We start from the raw sequence: 12,463 nt of genomic DNA on the forward strand, positions 1-12,463 counted from the left end.
TTCATGCCATGAAAATGGCCAGAAGGGAACCAACTGGAAGCTGAAGCTTTGGTTGTTCATATTAGAGAAGGCAGCTGCTCTGGGCTGAGATGACCAGCCAACAGTCTGCAGACCCTTTGGACAGGAAATTGTTCAAATAGACAAGAGGCTCATAGCCCAAGGCTCTCAATTTCCCTCTGACTCATGTGTGTCCATGAGGCACACAGCACTCCTTACGATGTGAGTTTTAAAGGAGAAAGGAGGAGGAGAAATCTCACTGCAAAGACCCTGAAGTGAGATGGGAGAAATAGCTCCGCTTCTAAGAACAGCAAAGGCGAAAACGTCAGGCAGGGGATGAGAAAGAAGAGGGTGGCTCAGAAGACGGGGCGTGACCTGATTCTTCATCTTGGCGCACATGCAGTTTTCCTGTTCCTGGCACATCCATGTGAGTACAGCCACGCGTAAACTTTTCTGTTTGCATTATTAATTTTGTTGATGGGGAAATAGTACACTTTTGTATTTGTGAGCAGCAATCCTGTTCATGTACGACAGCTAGAGAAACTGCTGGTTTGCTCACCAGATGGTCAGAACGTGATTGACAGTCTCCTTCAAGGGAGCCTCAAAGGGCCGCTGGACAGTGGGATGAGCTCTTCAATTCCAAAAGGCTTTTCCTCACAGTAGTGACTCCAATAATAATACACTGTAAAGCCCTCCTTATGTTTGACATAGCATGAGTAGGGGTCCAGCAGAGAGAGAGGGAGACACAGAATCTGATGCAGGCTCCAGGCTCTGAACTATCAGCACAGAGCCCGATGGGGGGCTCAAACTCACAAATCGCGAGATCATGACCTGAGCCAAAGTTGGACGCTCAACCGACTGAGTCACCCAGGTGCCCCTGCGAATATCCAAATCTAGAAAGACAGTCAGTAATAACGCACCCAAAGAATCAGAGGTTGGGAGTGCTATAATATGATAGAGTAACTTCAAGCAGCTGGGAAGGGAGAGGAAATGTGGCCAGTGAATGAGAACAAAATAAAACTCTTCAGGAGGTTCTTCCCTGAAAGACAAGCTCCCACCAAGGAGCCCCTCTGGCAGGAAATCCTCAACCAAAGGACAGATCCTTCTAGAATCACCCAACGTGGCTGATTACCTGTTTCAGTTAAGTTGGCTTCCAGGTTCTCCAAAAGTAACAAGCACAAACATTGCTTGGCTTGTAAGTATTCACCCTGTGGCCTTCTTTTCTACCTATTTGCTTAAAACGCATCACTGCAATGGCTGAGATACCCAGTGGATAAGCAGAATGAATGGGGCAAATTAATTCAGGGGAAAATGAAGTAGGTTTTTAAGCTTTTCGAGAAGGGGATTCTAGGCAAGGAGTAGGGTACCTTCCATGCTTGGCCTGATATATGTTTTGAGCACAAATTGCTGGCTAAGAAGTCTAAGAAGAGCTAGCAGTTCTTGTTTGTTTGTTTGTTTGTTTCTTCTTCTTCTTTTAATGTTTATTTTGAGAGAGAAAGAGAGCTTGAGAGGTCGAGTGGAGGAGGGGCAGAGAGAGAGGGAGAATGAGAGAATCCTGAGCAGGCTCCATGCTGTCAGCATAGAGCCCAATGCAGGGTTCAAGCCCACGAACTGTGAGTTCATGACCTGAGCCGAAACCAAGAGTCAGACACTTAACCGACTGAGCCACCCCCGTGCCCCTTGCAGTTTTTTTCTGAGCAAGGATCACAGGCAAGTTAAAGTCTACATTAGTTTAATATAAAAGGGATTAATTGTGTGGGGGGAATTAGGCATCTTATTTTGGCCCAGGAAGAGTTTACAAGGAGAGGAAAAGACAGGACAATTAGAGCAGAGAAGCAGAAATAGCAAATTAAACCCAGGTCAGCAGTCCTAATAGAGATTATTTATCCCCGTTTGGGTGACGGTTCTTAACTATTAACAAAACTGCAATGTATTGCTCCCCAAAGGTACCCTGGGGCAGAAGACACAGTCCTTGCCTAGATGAGGCAAACAGCCTAATAGGGAAGAGAGGACACGAATACAAAATCCATAAAACAGAATAAGGGAGATCTTCTTAGGGTCAAGAGAATGACAGAGACAAGGAACATCAGAAACATTTCAAGAAGGAGTAATCAGCAAACTCTGAGCGGTCAGTGAGTATGTCATCTGAAATGTGACTTGAAGGAAGAGTAGCATCCAGATAAAGAAGTCAGTGGAAGGGAAAGAGTGAGTCCTGAAAGAAGCCCTTCTTAGGTATGGGCGGGGGAGTGGAGGGGCAGTCGGCTATGCCTGAGGGATGAGAACTACCCCAGTTAGGTTCTGAAGGAGGCTCACCCAGAAGACTTCAACTGGGGAAGTGGGCAGGGAAGGCACTGTTTGGATGCCAGGTATACACCCACTGAAGCTAACAAATGTGGGTTTGAAACAAAGCTCTGTAGCTTAGAGTTGTATTTACCTCAAGCCAAGTTACTGAGTCTCTGGGCCTGAGCTATTCTCAGCAGCAAACTCAAGATACTAAAATTTTCCTCATGGGGTAGTTGTGACGATAAAATAAGACAGTGCATGTAAAGCACCTAAGGTGCTTCCTGGCTCATAATAGCTTCTCAGTAAACGGTACGTAGTGTGTGAACAGCTGAATGTAATGGAGATCTTTCTGGGAGCAGCACACAGGAGGGGTGAGATATGGAGGGAGTGAGGTCACACAGGCCACCTGCAATGAGCTGCAGTTTGTGGGTGAAGGAGTAAATGATAATTAACAGAAGAGGGGGAAAACAGGACAACTGGGGAAGCAGACATTCTAGAAAATTTAGGCACTGGTATCCACTAAGCAGCTGGATATATGGGGCTGAAACAGGTGTCAGCAAGCTTTTCTTAAAGGGACTGAGAATAAATATTTTAGGCTTTCGAGGCTATATAGTCCCTGCTGCAACTACTCAACCTTGCCATCAAAGCGTGAAATCAGCCATAGGCACTACAGAAACAAGTGGGCATGGCTGTGTTCCAATAAAATTGTATTTACAGGAACAGGACGTGGCCACTCATCAACCCTTGGTCTAATGCGTACACAGGATAAGAGATTTGGTGAGACCACTGAAGCAAGGCAAAGATATGAAATTACTCAGGAGGAGGTTCAGAGCAAAGAAGAAAATTGCTAAGGATGGAATGTAAGAAATCATCACTATTTAAAGGGTGAACCACGGAGCAGTTGGTGAGGCAAGAAAGAGGTGGGACAGCTGGACAAAAGCAGAGTTACACAGTCCTGGGAGAGGACAGCATCCAACACCACAGGCATAAAAATGTCTGAAAAAATGAACTGGATTTGGCAACAGGTGACTTTTAGGACAGCAGCTTCAGTAGAGTTGCAGGGGCAAATGCATGATTCAATTACATGGAAAGTCCATGGCAGGTGGGGAAATGATGGCAAAGGGAAAAGTCTGGAAGACTAAGCAAGGAAAGGGAAGGGGTGGAAGCTCCCGGAGAGAGAAGGCTGAGGCTGATTAGGGAGAATGGCAGGCACATATATTTATTTATAGGCTGAAGAGAAGGAGCCAGTGGAAAGGAAGAGCTTAAAGAAATGGGAAGGTCCAGGGACGCTTGGGTGGCTCAGTTGGTTAGGCAGCAGGCTCTTGATTTCGGCTCATGTCATGATCTCATGGTCGTGGGATTGAGTCCGATGTCAGGATCCGTGCTGAGTTTGGAGCCTGCTTGAGATTCTCTCTCTCTCTCTCTCTCTCTCTCTCTTTCTCTTTCTCTCTTTCTCAAAACAGACAAACTTAAAAAAAAATAAAAGAAATGGGATGATTCACAATAGCCAGAAGGTGGGGAGCAACCCAAGTGTCCACCAATGGATGAATGGATAAACAAAATGTGGTCTATACCTACAGTGGAATATGATTCTGCCTTAAAAAGGAAGGAAATTCTGACACACACTAAGACATGAACCTTGAAGAAGCTTGAAGACTTTATGCTAAGTGAAATAAGCCAGTCACAAAAAGACAAATGCTGTAATGATTCCACTTACGTGAGGTACCCAGAGTGGTCAAAGTCATAGAGACAGAGAGTAGAATGGCAGTTGCCAAGGGTTGGGGGATTGGTCACGAGAAGTTACTGTTTTGTAGGTAAAGAGTTTCAGGTTTACAAGATGAAGGGAGTTTTAGAGGTGCATGGAGGTGAAGGCTGCATAGCAGTATGAGCGTATGTGATACCAGCAAATGTACACTTACAAACTGGTAATAGGGTACATTTTACATATGTGTGTTTCATCACAATTTGAAAGAAAAAGGACATTAGTGGGAAACTGTGAGATCAAAATAAATCCGTGGTTTATCTAATACCAAAGTTTAAAAAAGTATATTCACCAATATAATGGCATGGGAACCTTCTCCCTTGAGCTATTAGCTGTATAATGTTGTCATTTGCCCCCTTTTGTTGGCATCAATGAAACAATTCAAACAGCATGACTAACTCCAATCAATCACAAATCTAAGCATGTATAAAGCTATTTTAATCAACCATACATAAATTATCCCCTGGTGTATTAATAAATACCTTAACCTCCCGAAGGTTCATGCATTCCTCCCAGGAATAAAACTTTCTTTTCATTCTAAAAGAGAACAAAGAAACAAATAGCATGCTTATTCCCAGTAACAGGCTAAACTTTCTTGTTCAAAAATGTTTCCATTCTAAATCCAGTGAATAGTGCTTAGAGTTGGTTTCAATTTCTACCAAATATTACACTATCCAAAACAGCATTCTATTTGACAGTTTGGCAGTGCGATTGATGCTACATCACAAAGCTTCCCCAAAGGGATGGTACAGTGCAGTCCAAGGAGGCTTCACCTGCTGTCTTGTTCTATCACTAATTGGCTAACCTTGCCCTGGAGGCAAATCCCTCAGGCTTATTTGATCTATAATAGAGCTCTCCAATAGAACTTTCTGTACTGATGGGAATGCTCTGTACTATCCAGTATGGTAGCCACTGGACTAGACACATATGGGTACTGTGTAGTGGAATATGGCTAGCACAATATAGGAACTTCATTTTTAATAACATTTAAATTTAAATGCCATTTGGTTACTTGCCACCCTGTTGGACAACACAGTTCTAGACCCTCTGGTATAGGGGTTGGCAAATGATGGCCCATGAGCCAACTGCACCCCACCATCTGTTTTCATGCAGCCTGTGAGCTAAGAATGATTTATCATATTTTTATTAAAAAAATTTTTTTTTATTAAAATTTATTTATTTTTTGAGAGTCAGAGAGAGACAGAGCACGAGCAGGGGAGGTGCAGAGAGAGGGAGACACAGAATCGGAAGCAGGCTCCAGGCTCTGAGCTGTCAGCAAAGAGCCCGCTGTGGGGCTCGAACCCACGAACCGTGAGATCATGACCTGAGCCGAAGTCAGTCGCCCAACCAACTGAGCCACCCAGGTGCCCCAATTTATCATATTTTTAAATGGGTGGGGAAAAAAAATCAAAAGAAAAATAAGATCTCATGATAGGTAATAATTTTATGAAATTCAAATTTCAGCTTCCATAAAGAGTTTTATTGGAATACAACCACACTCATTCATTTATACATAGCCTATGGCTGCTTTTACACGATAGCAGAACTGAGTTGTGATAGAGACCATATGGCCTACAAAGCCTGAAATATTTACTGCATAGCCGTGTACAGAAAAAGTTTGCCAACCCCGGCCTACAGCCTGAGGGGAGAGAGAGAGAACTCTATGGGCCAACCAGAAATCCAAGTTTCAAGGTTATATCTTTCATTGCACTGCAATCACATGGTCTCCTTTGGCTCTTCCAGCAGCCCCAGGAAATAGATGGGGCAAGTGAGGAAACGAAGAAACAGAAAAGTCATGTCATTTTTCCCAAGGTCTCACTGTTGGCCAATAAGAAACCAACTTCCATCTCTCCACCTCATTCTCATACTCTGTCCCCAGCATCATACCGTCTGCTAGCATAGTAACCAGTTCCTTTGTTCATGCCCCAAATATTATTTAGCCCCCAACCACGTGGCAGGGGCTTTGTCTGCACTGGAGATATAATGAAAGGGGCATCCCTCATGGAACTGACATTGCAGTGGGAAGGCAGGCATTTAATCACTTTCTGTGCTGAGTGCTAGGAAGGAACGGCACAGGACATGGTGAGAGCGGACCCCAAAGTGACCTAATTTAGCCTGGTGTGTCAGAAAGCACTTGTGGAATGAGGTGATGTTTCAATTAAGACCTGAAAGATCAATTGGCCTATGAAGGTGGGAGGTAGGGAATATCATGTGAAGACTGGGGCAGAAAGATATTTGGTGAGTTCAAGAAGCTGAAAGGCCAGAGTGGCTAGAACAAAATCGACAGTGGGGTAGTGACAGGAGAGAAAGCTGAAGAAATCAGGCAGTGGCCAAGTGATATGGCAAGTTTTAGGTCCCATTAAAAACCGGGAGCTTGATCCTAAAATTGCTAGGAAGATACTGCAAACTGCTGTAGTTTGGGTTCCTCTGAAAGCAGAGCCTGAGGCAAGGACTTGGGTGCAGGTAGTTTATTTGGGACGAGATTCCAGAAAGCCAGGGCAAGGAACAGAGAAACTGGGAATGGAGGGATGGGAAACCCACTTAAGGGTGCGTTACTGAGCTGATAACAAGGTGGGCAACTGGGGCTCAGTCCTGTTGGGGACCTTCTAAAGACCTGTGTGGAAGGTGCCCTGGTTGAGAGTCTCTCAAGTGCACTTGGGGAGGGGGTGCTGGTAGTAGGCACAGAACTGTACACATAGCATGCTGAATTCAGGTAGGACAAGGCAACTTTACGGGGCGGAGGGGACACAGCGTTTGGCACAAATGGTTTTAGACAATTAGATTCATGTGTTTAAAGTAATTCTTTCAGACTGGAATAGAGAAGGGGTAGAATGGAAGCCAGGATCCCTATAGGGGAAATTCCTCTAGTGGCAGAGGTGGTAAATGATAATGGGTTGAATGGGAGGTTAGCAGGGAGAATACAGAGAAGTAGGTGGATCAGATAAATATATGGTAGTTGGAATCTATGGGTCTAGACGGCCAATGCTGGGCCTATGGAGGGAAGTCAGGAGGATATGCAGGTTTTGAGGGGATGGCAGTGTCATTTATCAAGATAGGAAACACTGACAGAGAAACAGGTTTGGGGCGAGAGAGGGAAAACGTCGGATATAAGCTCAGTTTGGGATATAACGAGTCTGACGTATCTGCAGGTATCCAAAATGGAGATGTTGAGAAAGTGACTGGATATAGAGATGGGTGTAGCAGGAAGGCCTTAAAATTGTCCCCGAAGCCTCCCACCTCCTGGTATTGCATAACACCTCTCCTTTAATGACTTGCTTCTAACCAATGGAATCAGCCATCTGTGAGAGGATGTCACTTCTGTGATTAGTTTACAAAAGCAAAAAGATGTAACTTCCATCTTGGTAGAAGCCTCTCTCATTGCCTTTGTGGCCCCCATGTCTTGAAGCAAGGTATCATGGTGTAAGCGGCTCTCTGGGGAGGCCCACATGGTAAAGGACAGAGAACAGCCTCTAGCCAATAGCCAGCAGGGAACTGAGGCCCTTGGTGCAACCACCCAGTAGGTATTGAATGCTGCCCGTAATCACGTGAGTGAGTAAGCCTAGAAGTGGATCCATTCCCAGCCCAGCCTTCAGATAAGACCCCAGCACTGGCCAACACCTTGATTGCAGCTTCATGAGAGACTCTAAAGAACTCACCTAAACCATGCCAAGACTCCTGACTCACAGAAACTGTGAGATAATAAATGTGTATAGTTTTAAACCATGAATCCTTGGGGTAAATTGTTATGCAGCAACAGATAACTAAGACAGTGAGACTGGACTCAGATTGCAAAAGGCAAGTGGGGTGGGGAGGTGAAGACAGTAGTCCCCAGACTGCTACCTGTGTAAATGATCCAAATTAAGTCCTTCTCAGGGTTTCAGTTTCCTTTCCAATAAAATCTTTCTTACCCTGCTCATTACTATGTCACAATATAAGACACTCTGGAAAAGTACTCACATCATATGCAAATCTAAAGTAGGAATGTGTTTAAGACCTTTGACATGAGCATTCCAGGGCCAACAGTCATCGAGCCCACAGAAATCAGTGTCTAAGACTTTCCTCCATGCCTCCCATCCACGTACCTTTAGAAAATTTGCAATGATGAGAAATGCAGAAGGTGGAGTTAAAACGATGTTGACAATGTATAGTTGAGGATGAATTGATGCGAGTGAAGAATAAAACTTACTTTTTAATAGCAATCAGCTCCCCAGACTCAATGCTTCGTCCCAGTAGGACGGAACCATAGGTTCCATCCCCAAGTTGCTTGATCGTTGTGTATCTATTCATGGTGTGCCCGCTCAGGCCGGACACTCATCTCAGGGCCGAGGCGGTGCAGTCCTGCAGAGGCAGCAGGCCTCCCCGGAGTGTAACCAGATTTTTCGATGGCAGCACCAGCACAAGGTATTCAACAGAACGTGACTATCTCCCAAATACATATTTTCAAAGATCAGTCTTCTGCCTGGAGAGAAAAATGAGAGACAAGGGTAATTGCTAAGGTACATTTTAAGTTTGGGTATTTTTATCATCTAAATCAGGAGTCAGCAAACTATAACCCCCCAGGCCGCCACCTGTTGTTGTAAATAAAGTTTTATCGGAACACAGTTATGGCCACCTACTTGCATACTGTCGACAGCTGCATTCACACAAGAACAGAGGTGAGTGGTTGTGACAAAGACCATATGGCCTACAAAACCTAAAGTATTTATCATCTGGCCCTTTACAGAAAAAGTTTGCCAACCTCTGGCCTAAATAATGCTCTTTTCCAATTTTTACAAAATGAGAGATACCATTCTTGGAAAGTGAATTCGTCACTGACTCAGAAATGAATCCGTTCCAATTCAATGCTTTTCTGCTGACCAGCCACTGTGGGCAAACACTGCATGAAAACTATGGTCGACAAAAATTGCCGAGCTACAAGAATCTGTATATTTAGTCCAGATTTAGTACTAAATATACTGTGTTCTGTGTAATTCTGCTACGATTTCCAATGTAACAAAGCCAAGAAATGCTAAAATTAAAGCTCTCCTGATACGGAACTTACATGTGCTCCACGAACTATTTGTGGCTAGGCATCAACAGTATTATTTTTACTACTAGACGTACAGAAGCTAAACAAAGAACAACTAATTTCTTAAGGTCTATATGTAGGGTATGCCCTTTTAAAGTCATTGAGTTGTGGGGCACCTGGGTGGCTCAGTCAGTTAAGCATTTGATTCTTGATCTCAGCTCAGGTCATGATCTCAGTCTGTGAGATAGAGCCCTGCACAGGGCTCTGTGCTGACAGCATGGAGCCTGCTTGGGATTCTCTCCCTCCCTCTCTCTCTGTCCCTCCCTTGCTCATGCTGGCTCACTCTCTCTCTCAAAATAAATAAACTTAAAAAAAAAAAGTCATTCAGTTGTGTTTTCTTTAATAAATCACTGATTTTTCAATTTATAAAATTGAGTCATTCAGTCTGCCTGGTAATAGAGAATATGTAGTAATAACTTAAGTGATTGCAATGCTTTTATGTAAACATTAATAAAATATAAAAGCCAAAATAAAAATAAGTTGTTTTTTTAATATAAGCTCTACACCCAACATGGGGCTTGAACTTATGACCCTGAGATCAAGAGTCACATGCTCTACCAACTGAGCCAGCCAGGCACCTTGAAAATAAAGGTATTAAAAAACAAACAAACAAACAAAAAAACCTATAGCTGTCAAACTAATTAGTGAGAAGCCAAAAGATCAGAGAATACTGATTAGAAGTATGTGACATTCTGCACCTAAATCCAGTCTATGCAGCTTCTCCTTCCAGAAGAATTCCAGTGAATAAATGCTGATGGAAAGAGGAAAATAAAAAATTCACTATTAGGTAAATACCACAGTAAGATTTGTTACAGACAACATTCACTGATGGATGCAACTATTAATGAATGAAAGGTTGAGGAGAAACTGGATATTTGCATAGTTTCAAAGTATCTCTTAAGACACTAACTCCAAAAGGAAAGACGATTAACTCCATAAGGAAAAATCCAGCAAAAACTTCCTTGTCCAAGTGATCAAATTCAATGTAACCATTAATAAAACTTATGACATCATGAACTCTGGATATGATGCTTTGAGAAGGGCATATCGCTTCCGTGGCATTCTTATCAAAAATGCAGAACTTCAATCTATTCATAGGAAAACTTCAGACAAACCCAAAATGAGGGACATTCTACAAACAAATGACTAATAGTCTTCAAAAGTGTCAAGATCATAAAAGGCAGGGATAGGCTGAAGAACTGTCACAGATTGGAGGCAATTAAAGAGACATGACACCTAAATGCAATATGGGATCCTGAATTGGATCCTGGAACAGAAAAAAGACATTAGTGGAAAAGTTGGTGAAATTTGAATAAGGTCTGTAGTTTAGTTAATAGCATAGTGCCAATGCTAATTTCCTAGTTTTGATCATTGTTTTATGGTTATGGAAGATATTAATATCAGGGGAAGATGAGTGAAGGATTTCTAGGAATTCTCTGCAGTATTTTTTGCAACTCTTCTGGAAATCTAAAATTAGTTCAGAATTAAAAATAAATCCAGGGGCACCTGGGTGGCTCAGCTGGTGGAGCATGTGACACATGATCTGAGGATTGTGAGTTTGAGCCCTATGTTGGGAGTAGAGATTACATTAAAAATTTTTTTTAATAAAATAAAATATTAAAAAATAAATCTGGTTACAACCTACTGAATGGGAGGAGATATTTGCAAATGATGTATCTGATAAGGGGTTAATGTTCAAAATATATAAAGAACTGATACAACTGAACCCCAAAGAAACAAATAATTCAATTAAAAATGTGCAGGGGCCTGAATAGACATTTTTCCAAAAAAGACCTACAGATGGCCAACAGACACATGAAAAGATACTCAGTATCACTCATCATCAGGGACCTGTAAGTCAAAAATACAAGATATCACCTCACACCTGTCAGGATGGCTAAAATAAAGAAACAACAAGTGTTAGTGAGGATGTGGAGAAAAAGGAACCCCTGTGCACTATTAGTGAGAATGCAAACTGGTGTAGCCACTGTGGCATGGAGGTTCCTCAAAAAATTAAAAATATAATTACCATGTGATCCAGTAACTGCACTATTGGGTATTTACCCAAAGAAAAAGAAAACACTAATTCAAAAACATATATGCACCTCTATGTTTATTGCAGCATTATTTAGAATAGTCAAGATATGGAAGCAACCCAAGTGTCCATTGATAGATTGATGGATAAAGAAGATGTGACACACACACACACACACACACACACACACACACACGAATAGTACTCAGCCATAAAAAAGAATGAACCTTGCCATTTGCAACAACATAGATGGACCGAGAGAGTATGTTAAGTGAAATAAGTCAGTCAGGGAAAGACAAATACCATATGATTTCACTCACATGTGGAGTTTAAGAAACAAAACAAAACAAAGGAGACAAACAAAAAAGACTGTTAAGTATAGAGAACAAACTGTGGTTGCCAGAGGGGAGGTAGATGAAGGGATGGGTTAAAAAAACAAAAAACCAAAAAAACCAGTCTATGTTCTTGTGAAGGTTGTGCAAGACCTCAGGAAGCTTTACATGTAAAGGTTATGTCTGACTTCACCACACTCTATCATATAACTGGAGAGCTTTCTGAGATTAAGCTTCCCTCATTGCAAACTCATTCCCTCCCTCTAGAGCCATTTTAAGGCCCCTGGTTAAAGGGGCATTTTCCTTCATCTTGAAGCGCTACAGGATCAAACTCCCTGCAACCTCCTGCAGCAGCTCTTTATAGTGATGTATTCCATTGCTGATTGATAAATATTTATAAAGCATCTTCTGTATGATAGACCCTATGTTAAAGCCTGGGGATACAAAGAATATACAATATCGTTCCTTTTCTCAAAGATCCTAGTCTCATGGCAGGGGATGAGGCTGGTGGGTGGGCCCAGATATATACTCATGAATATGCACTAAGGTATTTCAAAAACACTTAGATTTGAGGTACAGGACGTGGGAGGGGTTAAAGAGAAAGCCTGCCCCTGGCTTCCAGCTAGGTCAATTCCATCTGGGCTGAGGAGGGCATAAGCAAAGTCTTGATAAAAGATGGAGCTTGAAAAAAAACAAGAAAAGTAGGTGTTCTGTTAGGTAAGACATTCTAGCAGTCCAAGGAGCTGAAACAAAGGCATAGAGGCTTCAACCTGGGAGGGAGGGGGTGGGGAGCTTGGAACTGGAGAGACAGAACCCCAGAGTTTTATTTGTGGAGGGCCTCAGATGCCATTTTGAAAAACAGAGGCTTCGACTGGATTCTGTACTAGGGGAGAAGGAAGCACTACAAAGGACGTCATTGGATTAGTGGAAACGACTGGAATACAGATGACAGATTAGGTAAAAGTACTGCATCTGTATTACATTTC

The 12,463-nt window shown here is 42.6% G+C and overlaps 2 protein-coding genes and 1 long non-coding RNA gene across 9 annotated transcripts in view; 1 reads left to right on the plus strand and 2 right to left on the minus strand.

Annotated features, from left to right (window-relative positions):
* The window catches only part of CILK1 (ciliogenesis associated kinase 1), a 36,405-nt gene extending 28,070 nt beyond the window's left edge, over positions 1-8,335 (minus strand). For both annotated transcript variants that reach the window (XR_009605036.3, XM_060615739.3), the window contains exons 1-2: positions 8,229-8,335; positions 4,525-4,579 (exon numbers count right to left, since the gene is read on the minus strand). Coding sequence is in view for 1 of the 2 variants with exons in the window: in XM_060615739.3 (XP_060471722.3) it covers positions 4,525-4,579; positions 8,229-8,329 (156 nt within the window). In the remaining variant the exon portion in view is untranslated. The remainder of the gene's footprint in view (positions 1-4,524; positions 4,580-8,228) is intronic.
* The window catches only part of LOC132667198 (uncharacterized), a 25,462-nt gene continuing 12,999 nt past the window's right edge, over positions 1-12,463 (plus strand). The window contains exon 1 of the long non-coding RNA XR_009605039.3: positions 1-424. This is a non-coding gene — a long non-coding RNA (uncharacterized LOC132667198). The remainder of the gene's footprint in view (positions 425-12,463) is intronic.
* The window catches only part of LOC132667196 (uncharacterized), a 22,110-nt gene continuing 17,875 nt past the window's right edge, over positions 8,229-12,463 (minus strand). For all 6 annotated transcript variants that reach the window (XM_060615745.1, XM_060615741.1, XM_060615746.2 and 3 more), the window contains one exon: positions 8,229-8,501. In XM_060615745.1, coding sequence (XP_060471728.1) covers positions 8,359-8,501 — 143 coding nt within the window. In that variant the 3' untranslated portion in view covers positions 8,229-8,358. The remainder of the gene's footprint in view (positions 8,502-12,463) is intronic.

The sequence above is a fragment of the Panthera onca genome, chromosome B2 (genome assembly GCF_046562875.1).
Source record: "Panthera onca isolate mPanOnc1 chromosome B2, mPanOnc1 haplotype 2, whole genome shotgun sequence".
NCBI classification, from domain to species: Eukaryota; Metazoa; Chordata; class Mammalia; order Carnivora; family Felidae; genus Panthera; species Panthera onca.